This window comes from Rana temporaria, chromosome 11 (assembly GCF_905171775.1).
Source record: "Rana temporaria chromosome 11, aRanTem1.1, whole genome shotgun sequence".
In the NCBI taxonomy this organism is placed as follows: Eukaryota; Metazoa; Chordata; class Amphibia; order Anura; family Ranidae; genus Rana; species Rana temporaria.
Genome location: NC_053499.1, coordinates 9,859,709 through 9,878,150, shown reverse-complemented (window position 1 = coordinate 9,878,150; position 18,442 = coordinate 9,859,709). Strand labels below are relative to the sequence as shown.

At 43.6% G+C, this 18,442-nt stretch overlaps 1 protein-coding gene across 1 annotated transcript in view; it reads right to left on the bottom strand.

Moving 5' to 3' along the window:
- Nucleotides 1–3,928: 3,928 nt before the first annotated feature.
- TMEM86A (transmembrane protein 86A) overlaps nucleotides 3,929–18,442 on the bottom strand; it is a 30,891-nt gene continuing 16,377 nt past the window's right edge. The window contains exons 2-3 of the mRNA XM_040328007.1: nucleotides 10,358–10,622; nucleotides 3,929–5,419 (exon numbers count right to left, since the gene is read on the bottom strand). Of these exons, the coding sequence (XP_040183941.1) occupies nucleotides 4,992–5,419; nucleotides 10,358–10,622 (693 nt within the window). The 3' untranslated portion in view covers nucleotides 3,929–4,991. The remainder of the gene's footprint in view (nucleotides 5,420–10,357; nucleotides 10,623–18,442) is intronic.

Genomic DNA, 18,442 nt, shown 5'->3' with positions numbered 1-18,442 from the left:
GAAGCAGGGTTCTGTGGAACCCTCGGGTTCTTCCAAAGGTTGCTAGGGGTTCCACGTTATCTTTCCATTGACCACCAAGGTAAAGAGGCATTTTTGCCACTGATACCCAATAAATTGGTGTAAGTAAGGGTTCCCACCGAGGCCTGAAAATTATTTTAGGGTTTCCACATTATCTTTCTATTGACCACCAAGGTTAAGAGGCATTTTTGATACTGATACCCAATAAATTGGTGTAAGTAAGGGTTCCCAGAGGCCTGAAAATTATTTTAGGGTTTTATCTGGGGTAAAATGTTTGAAAAAGACTGATGTACTCTATATTGTTCCAAAATGGACTGAATTCTCAACCAGGGCTCCATGGAACCCTAGCTGAGAATACTGAGCTTGGTACAAAAAGTTGTTTACTTTAAGGTAATTAACACTTTGAGCAAATATCTTAAACATGGAACAGACTTTCACAGCAGCTAGGCTTTGAAGATCAGCCATTCTCAACTAGGTTTCTGTGGAACACTAGGGTTCTTCCAGATGTTGCTAGGGGTTACTTGAGCTCTGTCTGATTGGCCTCCCATTTAATGGTATCAATGCCACCAGGCACAGCTAGCAGCATAAAATACCAAACATCCTTCTATTGACCAACAACGTAATAGGCATTTCTGCGAATGATACCCAATAACTTGAATTTAGTAAGGACTCCCCAAAGACTGAAAATTATTTTGGGGTAAAATGTTTGATAAAGACTGATGTAAATAGTCCCAAGGGGCTGAATGTTTTTATAAATATACAAAATATAACTGGACAATAATAAGAACTAACACTATTGATGTTGGATGTTAATTCGGGCATTATCCAATTGATTTGGATATCAGAAAGGCTTTCTTTCCCAGTTGGAACAAATTGGACCATGCTTCATAAGGCTTTTATTTTTTGCCTTGCTCTGGATCAGCTGTTGGTTTGGGGTTCTGATAATGCAGATTTTGAGTTTTTATTTGTTTAGTGGTTGAACCCAAAGGGCAAGTATCTATGAGGCTTCAGTGTGCATTTATCAGGATCTGGGGAACCTCCTTGTTGGTTGATTTCTACAAAAGCTTCTACAATGCCTAGATAACAGGCGCTAAATCTGACACTCTTCGGTCTGATGTTTACAACTCCCACGAATCACAACATATGGGTACAAGCACCTGAGAAAGAAGTATCAATCGCATTTCCCAATCTTGGGAACGGAAATAGCACCAGATATATTTGGCAATTATTAAAACAGAGGTGAGATTTGATGGAAAAACAGGATTCTTTAAAATCCATTTCTTTCTTCAGTAGTTAATTGGGGGACACAGAACTGAATTTTATTTTGCTGCCTACAGAAGTTATGGGCCTTATGCTAAATATAAGAGGCCAATGGCTATCCCCACAGTAAATGGCAGAACCTGCTCCTTGGCACAATAAGACCACAATAAAATAATCCGAAGCAACACTTCAGACCTACGCCTCTCACTGTCTTGGGATAGCCAAGGCCTCCACTCACTGTTGAAAGGTACAAAGGAGTAAGAGCCACACTCCACTGTCTGCTCTTCAAGGCATTAATTTAGCCATCAACAATATATAGATGCATCCATGATGTCCCCATCCAAAGGCCACCACTTCTGATTGTGTTTGACCAACATTGGCTTGATCACCAGGATAATCTGAATGTGTTTCACCAAAATTGGCTTGATCACCATAATAATATAAATGTGGCACTGAAATGTTTATTTCGTTCCATGCACTTAACTGATTTATGTAGCTAAGGCTCAGTACGAACTATTCGCTCCCTCGTAAGAGGACACATATGCCTCGTTTCCACTGAGCGGATCGGTTCGGTACAGTACGCTATTTTGGGTGTTTCCATTATGAAAGTGTGCCATTAAACCGAACCGTACCGGACCATTCTGGGTCCTGCTTTAGATGTGGGGCCATAGAAAATGGAACGGTTCCATTAGGGCGGAGATACAATACATTCCACTGATTGGTGGACACGCTGGACATTTTTTCTAAACCCTGAATGGTCCCTGACGGTCCGATTTGCAGTGGAAACGCTCACGAGAATAGACCGGTCCCATTCTAGCCGCTCCAAATTTACTGACCCGAACCGTTCCGTTCAGTGGAAACAGGGCATTAGTTGGTCAGACAGAGCTCTGGATATTGTCAAATTTGTTAATGGCCACTCCACTAATTGTTGCTTACGAGGATGGTCTTGCATGTATACATGTATTGAAAATCTCTACATAAAAATGTTATTGATAATATAAATGTGTTTCACCAACATTGGCTTAATCACCAGGATAATCTGAATGTGTTTCACCAAAATTGGCTTAATCACCAGGATAATCTGAATGTGTTTTACCAAAACTGGCTTGATCACCATGATAATATAAATGTGTTTCACCAAAATTGGCTTAATTACCAGGATAATCTGAATGTGTTTTACCAAAACTGGGTTGATCACCAGGATAATTTGAATATGTTTGACCAACATTGACTTGATCACCAGGATAATCTGAATGTTTTTTTACCAGAATTGGCTTAATCAACAGGATAATCTGAATGTGTTTCACCAAAATTGGCTTAATCACCAGTATAATCTGAATGTGTTTCACCAACATTGGTTTGATCACCAGGATAATCTGAATGTGCTTCACCAACATTGGCTTGATCACCAGGATAATCTAAACTTGTTTCACCAAAAGCCAATGTTGGTGAAATGCATTCAGAATCGGTGGTCTTTGGATAGAGACATCATGGATACAGCTACAATATATATAGTAGATGGTTAAATAAATGCCTGAAAGAGCCGACCTTGGAGTGTGGCTGTGCTGTAAGCATCCTTGGTGGTATTGCCAGTAGTGGGGGAGGCCCCTTTTGCTTTGAATACTGTGTTAAAACCTCCTGCAGTTGGCAGAATACCCACAGGTAGAAAATGTTTAGCGCAGTGTCCTCCAATGAACATTTGAGTAATCCTCAACTCTATGTAAGGGTTCTCAGACAATAGGGTCCCTCAAGAAGGGAGGTCATATTTGTAGCATCAAAGTCTGATCAAAGGTCCTTCTTTTGCATTGTTAAACAGTATTATCATTCACATCCATAAGCAGCAATCTTGGAAAAAGCTAACAAAACCCCAAAAGTTTTTTTTCCTTTTGCAATGAACTTTTTGATGGCTGAATAACTTGCTGGCATTATACGTACAATTTCAGTAGAATCTTCTGTCTAGCCAACTACCCTGGTCATTACAATTACAAATGAGGGTTTTCATGGTGCTCAATGAATTTAAAAATGTAGGATTAGGATTGACACCTTCACTTTGACCTTGTGGGAGGGGTAGAGACACAAACTGCTCTATAGGAATCTCACTACTAATGCCCTGTACACACAAGCGGCGTTCCCGACGAAAAAAAGTTGGATGGTTTTTCCGACGGAATTCCGCTCAAGCCTGCCTTGCATACACACGGTCAAAACAAAAGTTAGACTGCGACGAGCCAAGAAAATGAAGTTCTATGCTTCCGAGCATGCTTCGATTTGTTTCCGAGCATGCGTCAGAATTTAGCACGTCGGGATTTGTACACACAACCGGAAATTCCGATCTGATTTTTTCCCAGAGGGAAAATAGAGAACCTGCTCTCTATCTTTTTCCAGCAGTTTTTCAGTTGGAAAAAGTCAGATGGAGCATACACACGGTCAAGATTCCCGACCAAAAGCTCTTATTTTCCGACGGGAAAATCGATCGTGTGTACGGGGCATTAGAGATATTAAAACTCAGCAGGTGATTTGACCCACTGGGGATTACTCAAAACACACCCAGGGACATACACCCAAAATGATTCAAATCATCTATTTTAAATGGCCATCTTCGCTTATGTGTAGACCTCTTAAACGGAGTGCTCAGGGAGAATGGAAACCCCAATAAAGTAAATTACTTTTTACTTTCCCTCGTTTTTAGATGCCCATTTAGATGATACATTAATCCACAAAGGTTCTAGGCCTGTGGAAGGAAGTCAGGCAACTTCACCTTGGATTCCAGACACCATTGTAGTCAGCGCAATTCCACTCTGCGGTATCCCCTCCCCTATCAACACTACCAGGTGCGTGATTTGCAATTTGAGACCTTCAGTGTTTCCGTAGTTCACAACAAAGAAAAAAAGAATTATGCATAAAAAACCTGATATTATGCAACTACCAGATGCTCAAAATAAAGGGAAACCTTTGAGGACAGAGGGATGGAATCTGCCACTGCTCACTTGATTTAAAGGTGGGCCGGGGGCCCCTGAGGCAGTCAACCTCCCTGTTAGTTCACTTCCAAGTGAGTCATTGACCTGAATATGTTTGGCAGATGGGAATTCAGAATTTTTTGACTTTTCTGACTGATTGCTTGTTCCAAGTTAGTAGGTGGCAAAGCCAGGATGAAGTTTCAGCTCCATTATTTCCTTCCTCGTAGGTCCCCTTTAACTCTTTCTTGAGTTTTATATGAGGTCCTACCAACTCTACTCCATTTCTACAAAACCAGGGATGCAAGGGGACCAGCGGTCTACCATTAAAATATTTTTTGGGAGCGCCAGCGCATGCCATTATCTTGCGAGCCAAGAGCTTCTTGTATAAAAAAAAAGATAGATGGGTGAAAGCTTGGTTTCATGGTATCTTGACCCCGCGGGATCTTCACGTGGGGCCCGTAGGGTGCTTAGGTTGCTGTAGCAAGCCCTCTGAAACAGACATGACAATTTTAAAGGTTGTGCATGATGTACAAAACATAGTTCAGAAAAGCTTCACATTGACCCAGCCTGAAGCGATGCAAAGAGCAGGCCACCCTGTTCTTTTAGCGGCCATGGCGCTGCGTCGCCGACGAAACCAAAGTTTAAAGGGTGCCAGCGAAGCTTCAAAGAAGCGAAATCACGATGCACTGGAGACGACAAGATCCCTTTTGCGAGAGGGAAAAGGTCCCCATGTTTCCATAATAGTTCTGTACTTTTTTCTTACTTTTTCTTTTGATAATCCTCTTCGTCCCTGCACTCAACTGCGGACAGAGAGATCAGCATCTGTGCGGCGTAATACGTGGCCATGATGATGGCTCGAGAGCAAGGGACGGGGAAGCAGAACTTGTTGACGGCGATGGTCAGGTCGGACACGATGAAGAGAACTGCGCCGATGCAGGCCGAGAGCTTGGTCCATGTCCAGAGGTCATTGCAAAGTTGGACCCCGGCGATGGCTCGCCAGCCCATGAAGGCTATTAGGGCCGTGTAGGCCGCCACCAAGTATACAAAGGGGCCAGTGAGATAGATGCACAACAGGGAATATAAGAAGCTGGATATTAGGGCTACCACGGCTCCGGCACGCAGGTCCAGCGGCTTCATTCCGAAGGCGGAGGAATAAAGGATGTGGGCGATGGCGAACATCAGCAAGCCTGTGGAAAACAACAAAGGTAAGTGTACAAATCGACATAAATGTCTTAGAAACTCTACACAAAAGACGGTTATCTATATAATATATTTTTTTAGTAGACAATGAATAAAAAATCCTCCAGAGGTTTCTGATGTCTCCGAGGGACTCCCATGTTGAGATCGCCACATTAGGTTCTCCCAGTCTCAGGTGGCCTGTCTCTACGGAGCCGGTTCACACATCTCCACAACGGCTCCGGTGCAAATTTGCTGTGTGTCTTTTGGTCCGTTTCAGATTCAGCCGAAAATTTGGACTGAAAATCAGACCTGAAACGGTGAATGGAGACGCACCGGACTCCTGCTGTGAGCCGCTACGTTCTATAGTGTGAACCCAGCCTAAGAGTATTATGGATAGGCATTCACAGGAGTTGGGAAAGACAAAACCTATAGATTGCTTGTTCTATGTCTACAACTCTTGCCATGGCCATAGTTGTGCAATGATGTCACCACTATACCCGCCTCTTCCTTTATATGTGTTCCCCCCTTATTGTCAAAGAAGGCTGGTGGTCAGTGGGAAGAATGTCCCTTACATTGGTGGTCAGTGGGAAGAATGTTCCTTACATTGGTGATCAGTGAGAAGAATTTCCCTTACATTGGTGATCAGTGGGAAGAATGTCCCTTACATTGGTTATCAGTGGGAAGAATGTTCCTTACATTGGTGATCAGTGGGAAGAATGTTCCTTACATTGGTGATCAGTGGGAAGAATGTCCCTTACATTGGTGATCAGTGGGAAGAATGTTCCTTACATTGGTGATCAGTGGGAAGAATGTTCCTTACATTGGTGATCAGTGGGAAGAATGTTCCTTACATTGGTGATCAGTGGGAAGAATGTTCCTTACATTGGTGATCAGTGGGAAGAATGTCCCTTACATTGGTGATCAGTGGGAAGAATGTCCCTTACATTGGTGATCAGTGGGAAGAATGTCCCTTACATTGGTGATCAGTGGGAAGAATGTTCCTTACATTGGTGATCAGTGGGAAGAATGTTCCTTACATTGGTGATCAGTGAGAAGAATGTCCCTTACATTGGTGATCAGTGGGAAGGATGTCCCTTACATTGGTGATCAGTGGGAAGAATGTTCCTTACATTGGTGATCAGTGAGAAGAATGTCCCTTACATTGGTGATCAGTGGGAAGGATGTCCCTTACATTGGTGATCAGTGAGAAGAATGTCCCTTACATTGGTGATCAGTGGGAAGAATGTTCCTTACATTGGTGATCAGTGGGAAGGATGTCCCTTACATTGGTGGTCAGAATGCCACCCTTACAGACAGCTAAACATCACAGGTGTCATGAAGTTTGCTCTGGTTAAATAAAGCTTGAAAAAAAAAAAAGAAACAACATGTTCTGCACACCTTGATGTGCAGCCCCTCCATTGAATGACCCCTTAGCCTGGAGTTGGACTTTACATGAACTGACTCTTTAATTCAGAAGCTTCTAGTGAGAAATAATCGGTATTTCTCTAACAGATCAATTCCCGAGCCCGGCAGACTGGCCCCATTGTATGCCGCGGCCGGTTCACTTTCCTTTTACCCGAGTATTGTGTTGGCCTCATTGTCAGAAGCCACAGAGCCAATGAAGTGTGGAATCCCGGGACGTATACAATGTGACCGGAGGGGTTACAATCGTTCTCTATGTAGAATTCACAGAGCACTGGAGGCTGCCAATGATTTCAGCTGCAAGCTACAGTTGCCGGCTCTCGGCATCTCCAATAAAAAAAATAAAAACGTGGGAAAGACGCGAGGAGGTGAATGAAGTCTTTGTGGGTTACAGAATAAGGGGCTCATGTGCAATGCAAATCCTCCGTCGCTGTGCAGAGAAGCAGCGAGCCCGGGAAGACAAGCGCTCAATTTATACAACTGCAAGTCTAGATTTATTCAAAGCTAGCCTTGCAGTGGGGCGGTAGACTTTCCTACCATTAAAAAGCAGTTTTGCTTAACTTATCCCCCCCCCCGCTACCCCAGCCAGTGGTGGTTTTGTGCTGCGCTAGGCGACGCTTTAAAAGCCTTTACAGGTTAGCGTTTTAGATTTGCAGATTTGCTAGAATTACTGCCCATGATCTGACGTTCGTGATGATGCCTCACATGCATGGGACGATCGCTGTTTGCGTGCGTGCACAACTGACACACGCATTCGCCTTTGCATGCAAGCATGGGAGGACGGGGGCACTTTAAAGGGGGGTTCCACCCGCAATTTTTTTTTTTTAGTCAGCAGCTACAAACACTTTAATAAGGACACTTACCTGTCCTACTCGCCCGCGATGCCAGCCCCCCCCCCCCCCGAGGCCGATCCCTCGATCCTAGCAGCTCCCGGCAGCTTGCCGTGCGGCTTCACTGCACGTTTCCTACTGCGCATACGTGAGCTGCGCGGCTCTTTGTGAATGGGTCGGCTGCTTTCTGGGATACACACAGTTCCCAGAAGGCAGCGCGCCCCATTCACCAGAAGACACCGCGACAGAAGACGGAGGAAGAAGTCCCACCGCGGACGATGAAGAGGCAGATTATGGACTTCCGCATAGCAACCGCTATTTCTGGTAAGTGTAAAAAAAAAAAAGAATAATTCAATTTTTTTTTTTCAATTTTTTGGGGGATTTTTGGTTAAAAAAAAAAAAATTCAGGGTGGAACTCCACTTTAAATTGTTTATTTTTTGTTCTTTTTTTGTTCTATATTTCTTTATGGACTTTTCTCAGCTCCTTTTTGTTTATACTAGAGGTATCTCTCTTAAAATGTAACTTAATAAGATTCTTTGTAACAATTATTTAGATACACTCAATATCTAAAATATTTGCGGTTAGGGAAATACCTGGATAAATAAAGTAAATGGATATTATATTGAGGAGTGAAATTGTATTTCTTTTTTTTAACTCGGTATATATGAAATTTTGATAATAAATATTTAGTATTTGTAATTTTCAGCCAGCAGGTGGCATGTGTGAGTCAAGCACTGCAGGGTTCCTATAGCTGAGCAGGGGCAACGGGAATAATATACTTAGGGCCAGATTCTCGTAGATCCACGTATCTTTGCGCGCGCTTAACGTATCTGATTTACGTTACGCCTCCGCAACTTAGAAGGGCAAGTGCTGTATTCTCAAAGCACTTGCTCCGTAAGTTGCGGCGGCGTAGCGTAAAAAGGCCGGCGTAAGCGCGCCTAATTAAAATTTGGAACAGGGGGGCGTGTTTTATGTTAATAACTTGTGACCCGTCATGATTGACGTTTTTCACCAACGGCGCATGCGCCGTCCGTGGAAATCTCCCAGTGTGCATTGCTCCTAATACGCCGCAAGGACGTATTGGTTTTGACGTGAACGCAAATGACGTCCAGCCCCATTCACGGACGAGTTACGCAAACGACGTAAACATTTCAAAATTTGACGTGGGAACGACGCCCATACTTAACATTGGTACGCCGCATGTACGCCTCATATAGCAGGGGTAACTTCGCCGGAAAAAGCCTAACGTAAACGGCGTATCTGTACTGCGTCGGCCAGGCGTACGTTCGTGAATTCGCGTATCTAGCCGATTTACATTTTTCTACACTTAAATCAGCGTACACGCCCCTAGCGGCCAGCGTAAATATGCAGTTAACCACTTAACGCCCGCCGCACGCCTATTTACGTCCACAGAATGGCACGTACAGGCAGATGGGCGTATATATACGTCCCTGCCTTCTAGCGGGTCGGGGGTCCAATCGGGACCCCCTCCGCTGCGTGCGGCTTACCTCGGGGAGCGATCCGGGACGACGGCGCGGCTATTCGTTTATAGCCGCCCCGTCGCGATCGCTCCCCGTCGCTGAAGAACGGGGAGAGCCGTATGTAAACACGGCTTCCCCGTGCTTCACTGTGGCGCTGCATCGATCGATGGATCCCTTTTATACGGAGACTCGATCGATGACGTCAGTCCTACAGCCACACCCCCCTACAGTTGTAAACACACACTAGGTGAACCCTAACTCCTACAGCGCCCCCTGTGGTTAACTCCCAAACTGCAACTGTCATTTTCACAATAAACAATGCAATTTAAATGCGTTTTTTGCTGTGAAAATGACAATAGTCCCAAAAATGTGTCAAAATTGTCCGAAGTGTCTGCCATAATGTTGCAGTCACGAAAAAAAAAATCGATGATCGCCGCCATTAGTAGTAAAAAAAATTTTTTTTATAAAAATGCAATAAAACTGTCCCCTATTTTGTAAACGCTATAATTTCGCGCAAACCAACCGATAAACGCTTATTGAGATTTTTTTACCAAAAATAGGTAGAAGAATACGTATCGGCCTAAACTGAGGGAAAAAAAATTTGTTTATATATATTTTTGGGGGATATTTATTATAGCAAAAAGTAAAAAAATATTGCATTTTTTTAAACATTTTTGCTCTATTTTTGTTTATAGCGCAAAAAATAAAAACTGCAGAGGTGATCAAATACCACCAAAAGAAAGCTCTATCTGTGGGGGGAAAAAAGGACGCCAATTCTGTTTGGGAGCCACGTCGCACGACCACGCAATTGTCAGTTAAAGCGACGCAGTGCCGAATCGCAAAAAGGGGCCAGGTCCTTTACCTGCATTTCGGTCCGGGTCTTAAGTGGTTAAACAGCTGCACTATGAAAAAAAAAAAAAACTGAAGGACCTGCTATCCCATGTGTAGGTCCGTCGCGTCTTTTCCCGCTTTTGCGCTCGTTTTTAGCATCACATAAAATTTGGCGAATAAAGAACGCAGAGCGGGTTTGTGAGAGGCAGTAAAAGGTTTTAAATAATCCCTCCGCTATTGTTGTGCCGTCAGGCAGGAGGTCATCGCTGTGTCTGCTTGCGGAGTGAAAAATAATCCCGCGGATTCGTTTACGGCGGGTGAAGGTTGGACGCCGCATTCAGAAGGCCGCCTCACAATAGCTGCTCGCCGCGCTCCACTTACCATGGACAAAGTATCCCTGTTCCTGCCAGATCAGGAAGGCATCGCCGACGGCCGAGAAGATTAACCCGGCCAGGATCATCTTGGCGCTCCGGTGGCTGACGAGGAAATTGACCCCGTGGGCCAAAAGGAAGACCCAGAGGCAGAAGATGGGAAGACACTTGATCAGGGCGCTGAACCAGGACGGGCTGGACGTTGGCAACCACAGCACAAAATACACGCAGGTGGCCTTGAAGAATGGCACCAGCTTGGGGCCCTCACATTTCACCTGCAGGGGGGAGAGAAAAAAACAATGGTTATATGGTCTGACACAAATTTTATTCCTAATTTTTTTTTTTTTTTTTTTTTTTCGTTTTAACAAGGAAATGGAAAGAAAAAAAAACATTAATTTAATTTGCAAATAATTTGTTTTTTTGTATTTTTTTTTTACCTTTTTTTTACCTTAATGAACTCCTTCTTCTCCTTCTTCCCTTAGCTTTTACATTTCTTAGCTTTTACATTTCTGCTTTTTTTTTTATTCCTAAATTTTTTATTTATTTGAATTTGTTTTAACAAAGAAATGCTCAAAATTGGAAAGAAAAAAAAAACATTAATTTAATTTGCAAATAATTTGTTTATGTATTTTTATACCAGAAACATTTTTTTTGTTAGTGTCATCTTGTATGGGACAAATAATAAAATATTATAAAGTGGTTTTAAAGAAAATGTCAATGATATTATTTTATTGTATTATAAAAAAAAAAAAAAACACTTTAGTTCTCGCACCTGTATACGCCTTCGGAACCAAAGCATTTTTCAGGAAACAGCAGGCAACATTGTTTTATTTTTCTAAATATTATTTTATTTTTTATGAAATCTATAGAAAAGTAAAAAAAAAATGAAAAAATTGTATTTCTGTTTCAACCAGTGTTTGTTAAAAAAATATTATTTTTATTTTCATTAAAACTACTTTCCAATCTCTCTCTAAAATAAAAAATATTTTACCTTAATGAACTCCTTCTTCATCTTCTTCCTTTAGCTTTTACATTTCTGCTTTTTTAATTCCCAATTTTTTTATTTATTTTAATTTGTTTAATAAATTTTATTTAATTTGCAAATAATTTGTTTTTGTATTTTTTTTACCTTAATGAACTCCTTCTTCCCCTTCTTCCCTTAGCTTTTACATTTCTGCTTTTTTTATTCCTAATTTTTTTATTTATCTAAATTTGTTTTAACAAGGAAATGCTCAAAATTGGAAAGAAAAAAAACATTAATTTAATTTGCAAATAATTAGTTTTTGTATTTTTTTTACCAGAAAAAAACATGTTTTAGTGTCATCTTGTATGGGACAAATAAAAAAATAATATAAAGTGGAAAATGTCAATGATATTATTTTATTGTATTATAAAAAAAAAATCATACAGCATGTAACCACAACAGGCAACATTGTTTTATTTTTCTATAATCTTCTAAATATTAAAAATAAATATTAAAAACATATTTTAGTGTCCTTTTGATTGGGACAAATAATAAAATAACATAAAGTGTTTTTAAAAAAAAAATGTAAATGATATTCATTTTATTGTACACACAGTGCTAAATGACAGCCCATTTCCTCCCTCCTCCTCCATGCCCACTAACTAGCTAAACAGAATGTAGATTAATGGAGGCTTCACCTCCCTGTTATTCTAAGACACAGGTTGGTGGGCAGCTGAAGCTGCTGCCTGTTTACTTCTTGGATTTAGACGGACACGCAGAGACACACCTCCAGCTCTGCCGCTCTCATTGGCCCTCTTATGACTCACCCCCCTCCCTTCCTGGTAAACTCTTACGAGAGCATACCTCCCAACTGTCCCTCATTTCGAGGGACTGTCCCTGATTTGGAGCAATGTCCCTCATTCTCCTCATTTGTCCCTCATTTTGGTCTGATCCATATAGATGTATATAAAATGCACTTTTTATCTATCAAAAAGTGTTTCCCAGTGCTAAACCTTTCATCTGATTTCTAAATTGCTGCATTTTTAAATTCCAAAAGCCAATATAAAGAAATAGTAGTGGTAAAAAAAAAGTACTTGTGGGTTTAACCAATCAAATTTTTTTTTGTACAATTCTCCTTTAAGGGGGCGTGGCAAGGGGTGTGTCCTATGCCTGCATACTTTTGCTGATAGGTGTCCCTCATTCCCATCTCAGAAAGGGGAGAGAGAGAGAGAGAGAGAGAGAGAGAGAGAGAGAGAGAGAGAGAGAGAGAGAGAGAGAGAGAGAGAGAGAGAGAGAGAGAGAGAGAGAGAGAGAGAGAGAGAGAGAGAGAGAGAGAGAGAGAGAGAGAGAGAGAGAGAGAGAGAGAGAGAGAGAGAGAGAGAGAGAGAGAGAGAGAGAGAGCTGTGCCTGATGTCAGAAGCCTAGGCTAATGACCAGACAAGAAACAGGAAGTGGGCTGTATAAGGAAACAGGAAGTGGGCTGTATAAGGAAACAGGAAGTGGGCTGTATAAGGAAACAGGAAGTGGGCTGTATAAGGAAACAGGAAGTGGGCTGTATAAGGAAACAGGAAGTGGGCTGTATAAGGAAACAGGAAGTGGGCTATATAAGGAAACAGGAAGTGGGCTATATAAGGAAACAGGAAGTGGGCTGTATAAGGAAACAGGAAGTGGGCTGTATAAGGAAACAGGAAGTGGGCTGTATAAGGAAACAGGAAGTGGGCACAGGGTTGCTACCTCATCCCTTTAAAACCAAACACATATTAATTACACATGTTCTGTGGCTGATTAATGTGGTAATTAAACTCACTTGTTGCCTTATCTGCATTAAATTAGCCTCAGAACCTGTGTAATTCATATGTGTTCGGGTTTAAAGGGATGAGGTGGCAACTCTAAGTGGGCTGTATAAGGAAACAGGAAGTGGGCTGAATAAGAAAACAGGAAGTGGGCTGTATAAGGAAACAGGGAGTGGGCTGTATAAGGAAACAGGGAGTGGGCTGTATAAGGAAACAGGGAGTGGGCTGTATAAGGAAACAGGAAGAGGGCTGTATAAGCAAACAGGAAGTGGGCTGTATAAGGAAACAGGAAGTGGGCTGTATAAGGGATTTAATGGCAGAAGATTTACTATCCAAAGTTAAAACAACAACAAGGGCAGAAAATTTCATAGATGGAAAGATGAAAAAAATGACTAAAGTTCCACTTTAAGGTTCCCTTTAAGACTGTGTGTTAAAATCAAGACAAGATGCAGACACACTGACGCGTTTCGCCCCCATTTATCCCCCGCTGGCCGTTGTGCACGGCCTCCCTTTGTGCTTACAAATTAATTCCTACAATGTGATTAATAAACAACCCCCGTCACATCTGTCATAGCGCATTTTGCTGGTGTTCAGCCGATCAATCACTAATTGAAATGATGAAATGATTTCCTGTGAAAGGCTTGCTCAGACAGGCCCCACAAAGTTATTATGAGTCAAACTAATATTTATAATCCTGAGATGAAAGGGAAAAAAATTTAATAATCCGCTACCTACTTATAAATGCTTGAAATAATTGCAACTCTTTCAGGCTCTTTAAAAAAAAAAAAAAAAATTGTGCAAAGTGCAATCGAGGTTTTACTAGTTCATGTCTGAAAAATGTATTCCTGTATATAATGCCGCATAGAAAAGCCCATAAAATAATAATTATAATGATATTATATATATCTTCTTTCTCTTTTTTTCTGGCAGGGCTTTTATGTACTCGTGAATTTCATTTTAAATATAAAAAAAAAAAATGAAATGTGTAATATAGTATAAAGCATATACAATTATATATATATATATATATATATATACACATACATACATATACATATAAATATATATATATATATATATATATATATACACACACATACATATACACACACACACACACACACACACACACACACATTTTTCTTTCTGTCAGAGCTTTTATGTATTTATGAAGGCAGAAGAGCTTACAATCTGAGGGCCAGATTCACAGCGGAGATACGCCGTCGTATCTCTCAGAGTATCTATGCGACGGATTCATGGAATCAGTTACGCATAGATATCCCTGAGATCCGACAGGTGTAATTGTTTTACACTGTCGGATCTTAGGATGCAATACCGCGGCCGCTGCTGGGTGGAGTTCGCGTCGTAAACCAGCGTCGGGTATGCAAATGAGTATTTACGGCGATCCACAACGGTTTTTCGCGTTCGCTACGTCGTCACTAGTCTAGTTTCTCGTCGCAATTTTAGTCGTCGTTTGACCTGCCCTAACTTTACACAGCACACGTATGTGCTGTATAAAGTATGGCCGTCGTTCCCGCGTCGAAATTAAAAAAAAAAATTCTTCTTGCGTAAGACGTCCGGGAATAAGAAAGTACGCTACGCACGTCGCCGTTCGAAAAAATTACGTCACTTCACGCAAAGCACGGCGGGAATTTCAAAACAGAGCATGCGCAGCAGGTCCGGCGCGGGAGCGCGCCTAATTTAAATGGCACACGCCCCTTTGAATTACGTGGGCTTACGCCGGAGGCCGCCGGCGTAAGTTCACGCAAGTGCTTGGTGAATCAGGCACTTGCGATGAAAACTTGCGGCGGTGTAACGTATCTACGATACGTTACGCCGCCGCAGTTCTTTGTGAATCTGGCCCTATGATGGTTTATAAGAGAGGACACAAGACAGAAGAGCTTACAGTCTATGATGGTTTATAAGGAAAAATACAGAAGAGCTGACAATCTATGGTGGTATATAAGGAAAAATACAGAAGGCAGAAGAGCTGACAATCTATGGTCACATATAAGGGAGGATACTGAAGGCAGAAGAGCTTACAATCTATGGTGGTACATAAGGGAGGATATAGAAGGCAGAAGAGCTTGCAATCTATGATCACATATACGGAAGGATACTGAAGGCAGAAGAGCTGACAATCTATGGTGGTATATAAGAGAGGATACAGAAGGCAGAAGAGCTGACAATCTATGGTGGTACGGCACCACAGTATAAGTGGGCGATATAAGAGCGCACACATCTCACATCCAGACAGCTCTGGGTAACTTTCCGGATCTTTCATCGGAACAAATCCCGGCCCTGATCCCGGGGATCTTCTCTATTTTTAGCTCCTCTGCGGGTTTAATGATCCCTTTTATTTATTATTTTTTTGCATTCTGTGCTCCTGGAATTCTGATACTTAACATTCCGTCTTCTCTAATCTCCGGACACTTCCACACTCTTCTCGTGTTCTTTTGGAATCGGTACAGAGAATGAAATTCCATGTCTTCTTCCATACAGCCAACTAAGGCCATCGCCACGGAAAGTGGGACAAAGTTCACGGAAGGAAAAACATTTTATTTTTTTTTCTTCATTTCGGATAGAGTGGGGGAGGGTTATAACCCCTGTCAGGTTGTTGTTGTTTTTTTGCCATCTGTGTCCCATTGAGGAGATTTTCCTTCATTTCCTGTCCCATACTCAAAACAGGAAGTGAGAGGAAATCCCTCCAAAATGTTGCCTTTAGTTCTACTTCAATACACCTCCTCCTCTGGGCTCAGAGGAAGTGGGTTAAAATGATGCTGGAAATCACACTGAGGACGTCTGACAGCAGAAATGAGTACACTCCTTTCTCTGTCCTGGACCAACCCCCAATCTGTGATAGGATCACCTGGGCTCAGAGGAAGTGGGTTAAAATGATGCTGGACATCACACTGAGGAGATCTGGCAACAGAAAAAAAGTACCGTATTTATCGCGGTATAACACGCTCCCGCGTATACCGCGCACCCCTAAAGTGACCCCCAATCCTGTGGGAAAAAAGTTATTTTTGTACTTACAGTTTTGGTGTCTTGCGCGGCGTCCATCGGCGGTCTCGTCGGGTCCGGCGTCCTTCTGCGGCTTCGGGTGTCCTCTTCGGCGTCTCCGGCGTCCTTCTGCGGCTTCGGGTGTCCTCTTCGGCGGGTCCGGCATCCTTCTGCGGCTTCGGGTGTCCTCTTCGGCGGGTCCGGCGTCCTTCTGCGGCTTCGGGTGTCCTCTTCGGCGTGTCCGGCGTCCTTCTGCGGCTTCGGGTGTCCTCTTCGGCGGGTCCGGCATCCTTCTGCGGCTTCGGGTGTCCTCTTCGGTGGGTCCGGCGTCCTTCTGCGGCTTCGGGTGTCCTCTTCGGCGGGTCCGGCGTCCTTCTGCGGCTTTGTGTGTCCTTCTGCGGCTTCGGGTGTCCTTCTGCGGCGGGACCGGTGTCCTCTTCGGCGGGTCCGGCGTCCTTCTGCGGCATCCTCACGTCCTCCCCTGCTCGATTCCCGCGCCGAGTTTTGAATACTGCGCCAGCATATACCGAGCGCAGTACACTCGGGCAGGCTCGGCAACTGTCGCGCTCACGTCCTGTACGTCCAGGACGTGACCGCGGAAGGAGCCGAGACTGGCCGACTATACCCGAGTGTACTGCGCTCGGTATATGTCGGCGCAGTATTCAAAACTCAGCGCGGGAAAGCGGGTATCGGCGTATATCGCGCACCCACGATTTTGCCCTGATTTTCAGGGCAAAAAAGTGCGCGATATACGCCGATAAATACGGTACTCCTTTCTCTGTTCCTTCACAGGTTGGGGGTGGGCCCGGGATGACCCGGGCTCAGAGGAAGTGAGTTAAAATGATGCTGGTCACACTGAGGACATCTGGCAGCAGAAAAGAGGACTCCTTTCTCTGTCCTATCACAGATTGGGGTTGGGCCCGAGATGACCTGGGCTCAGAGGAAGTGGGTGATGCTGGCCACACTGAGGAAAATAGTACTCCTTTCTCTGTCTCGTCACAGGAAGGGGGTAGGTCCCAGGTGACCTGGGCTCAGAGGAAGTGCCACTTACAGGTTGGCAGTGGGTCTAGAGGAGTGGCTCTCAACTTACCCGGCCTATGGGGCCTCACAGGTGGCCCCTGGTATCACCAAAGGGCCACATACAATATTTATTAGATGTATTGCTACAAAAGACTGTCAAAGACTGAAGGCTTACAGTGAGGAGATGGTCAGAGGCTTTGCTACAGGAGTTGTCGGGAGACTGGAGTCAAGAGACTGGGGACATGCTACATAAAACTGCAGCTAATACGGCCCCCGTTACAAATCTGACTGCTGGGTCCAAGGGCCGCCCTGCAAACATCAAGGGGCCCGCGGGCTGCAGGTTGGGGACCAGGGGTCTAGGGTTGAAAAATGGAGGCCATCAGACTGAGGACATCTAGTGGTAGGAAAAGGTATTGCAGGGAAAATCTTGGAAATAAAAGCGAATACTGCAGCAAAAGCTAGCTTTGTAATTTAATCTTTTAATTAATTTCATCTTTCTTTTCACTATAATGCCGCTTTTTTATTATGGGGGAGGGGCGCCGCTCCATTAGTCAGATTGTCCAGACTGTGTTCCAAACCCCCCCCCCCCCCCCATGACAATACACCAATCGTATCATTAGTAGTCATATTATCAGGTCACAGACATTATCCCCGGCCTGATACATCTAATCTCATCCGCCGCAGGGATTTACAAGGATGGCCGAGGATTCTTAAAGGGACGGTGACACTTCTAATCAAGGGATAAGGGCTGATGGTAGAACCAGGCCGGCCGGCGGGCTCGGCTTATCACCATAAAGGGAATTTGCTCTTCTCTCTATGAGGATTGATAAATGTCAGCGATGGGCACACAAGGCCAGCAAAGCAGAAATACAAATGGGATTTTGGCAAGAATTCAAGCAGCAGTCTCCAAACTGGGGCCCTTTGATTACCTTTAATCGGGCCCTTGGGAGTACTTCTCCTCCCAGAGCTATGGGGCACTATTCCTCCCACTGACACCAACAACGGGGCACTATTCCTCCCACTGACACCAATGATGGGACACTATTCCTCCCACTGACACCCAACAATGGGGCACTATTCCTCCCACTGACACCAATGACGGGGAACTATTCCTCCACTGACACCAATGATGGGGCACTATTCCCCCCACTGACACCAACAACGGGGCATTAATCCTCCCAATGACACCAATGGTGGGGCACTATTCCTCCCACTGACACCAATGATGGGACACTATTCCTCCCACTGACACCAATGATGGGACACTATTCCTCCCACTGACACCAATGATGGGGCACTATTCCCCCCACTGACA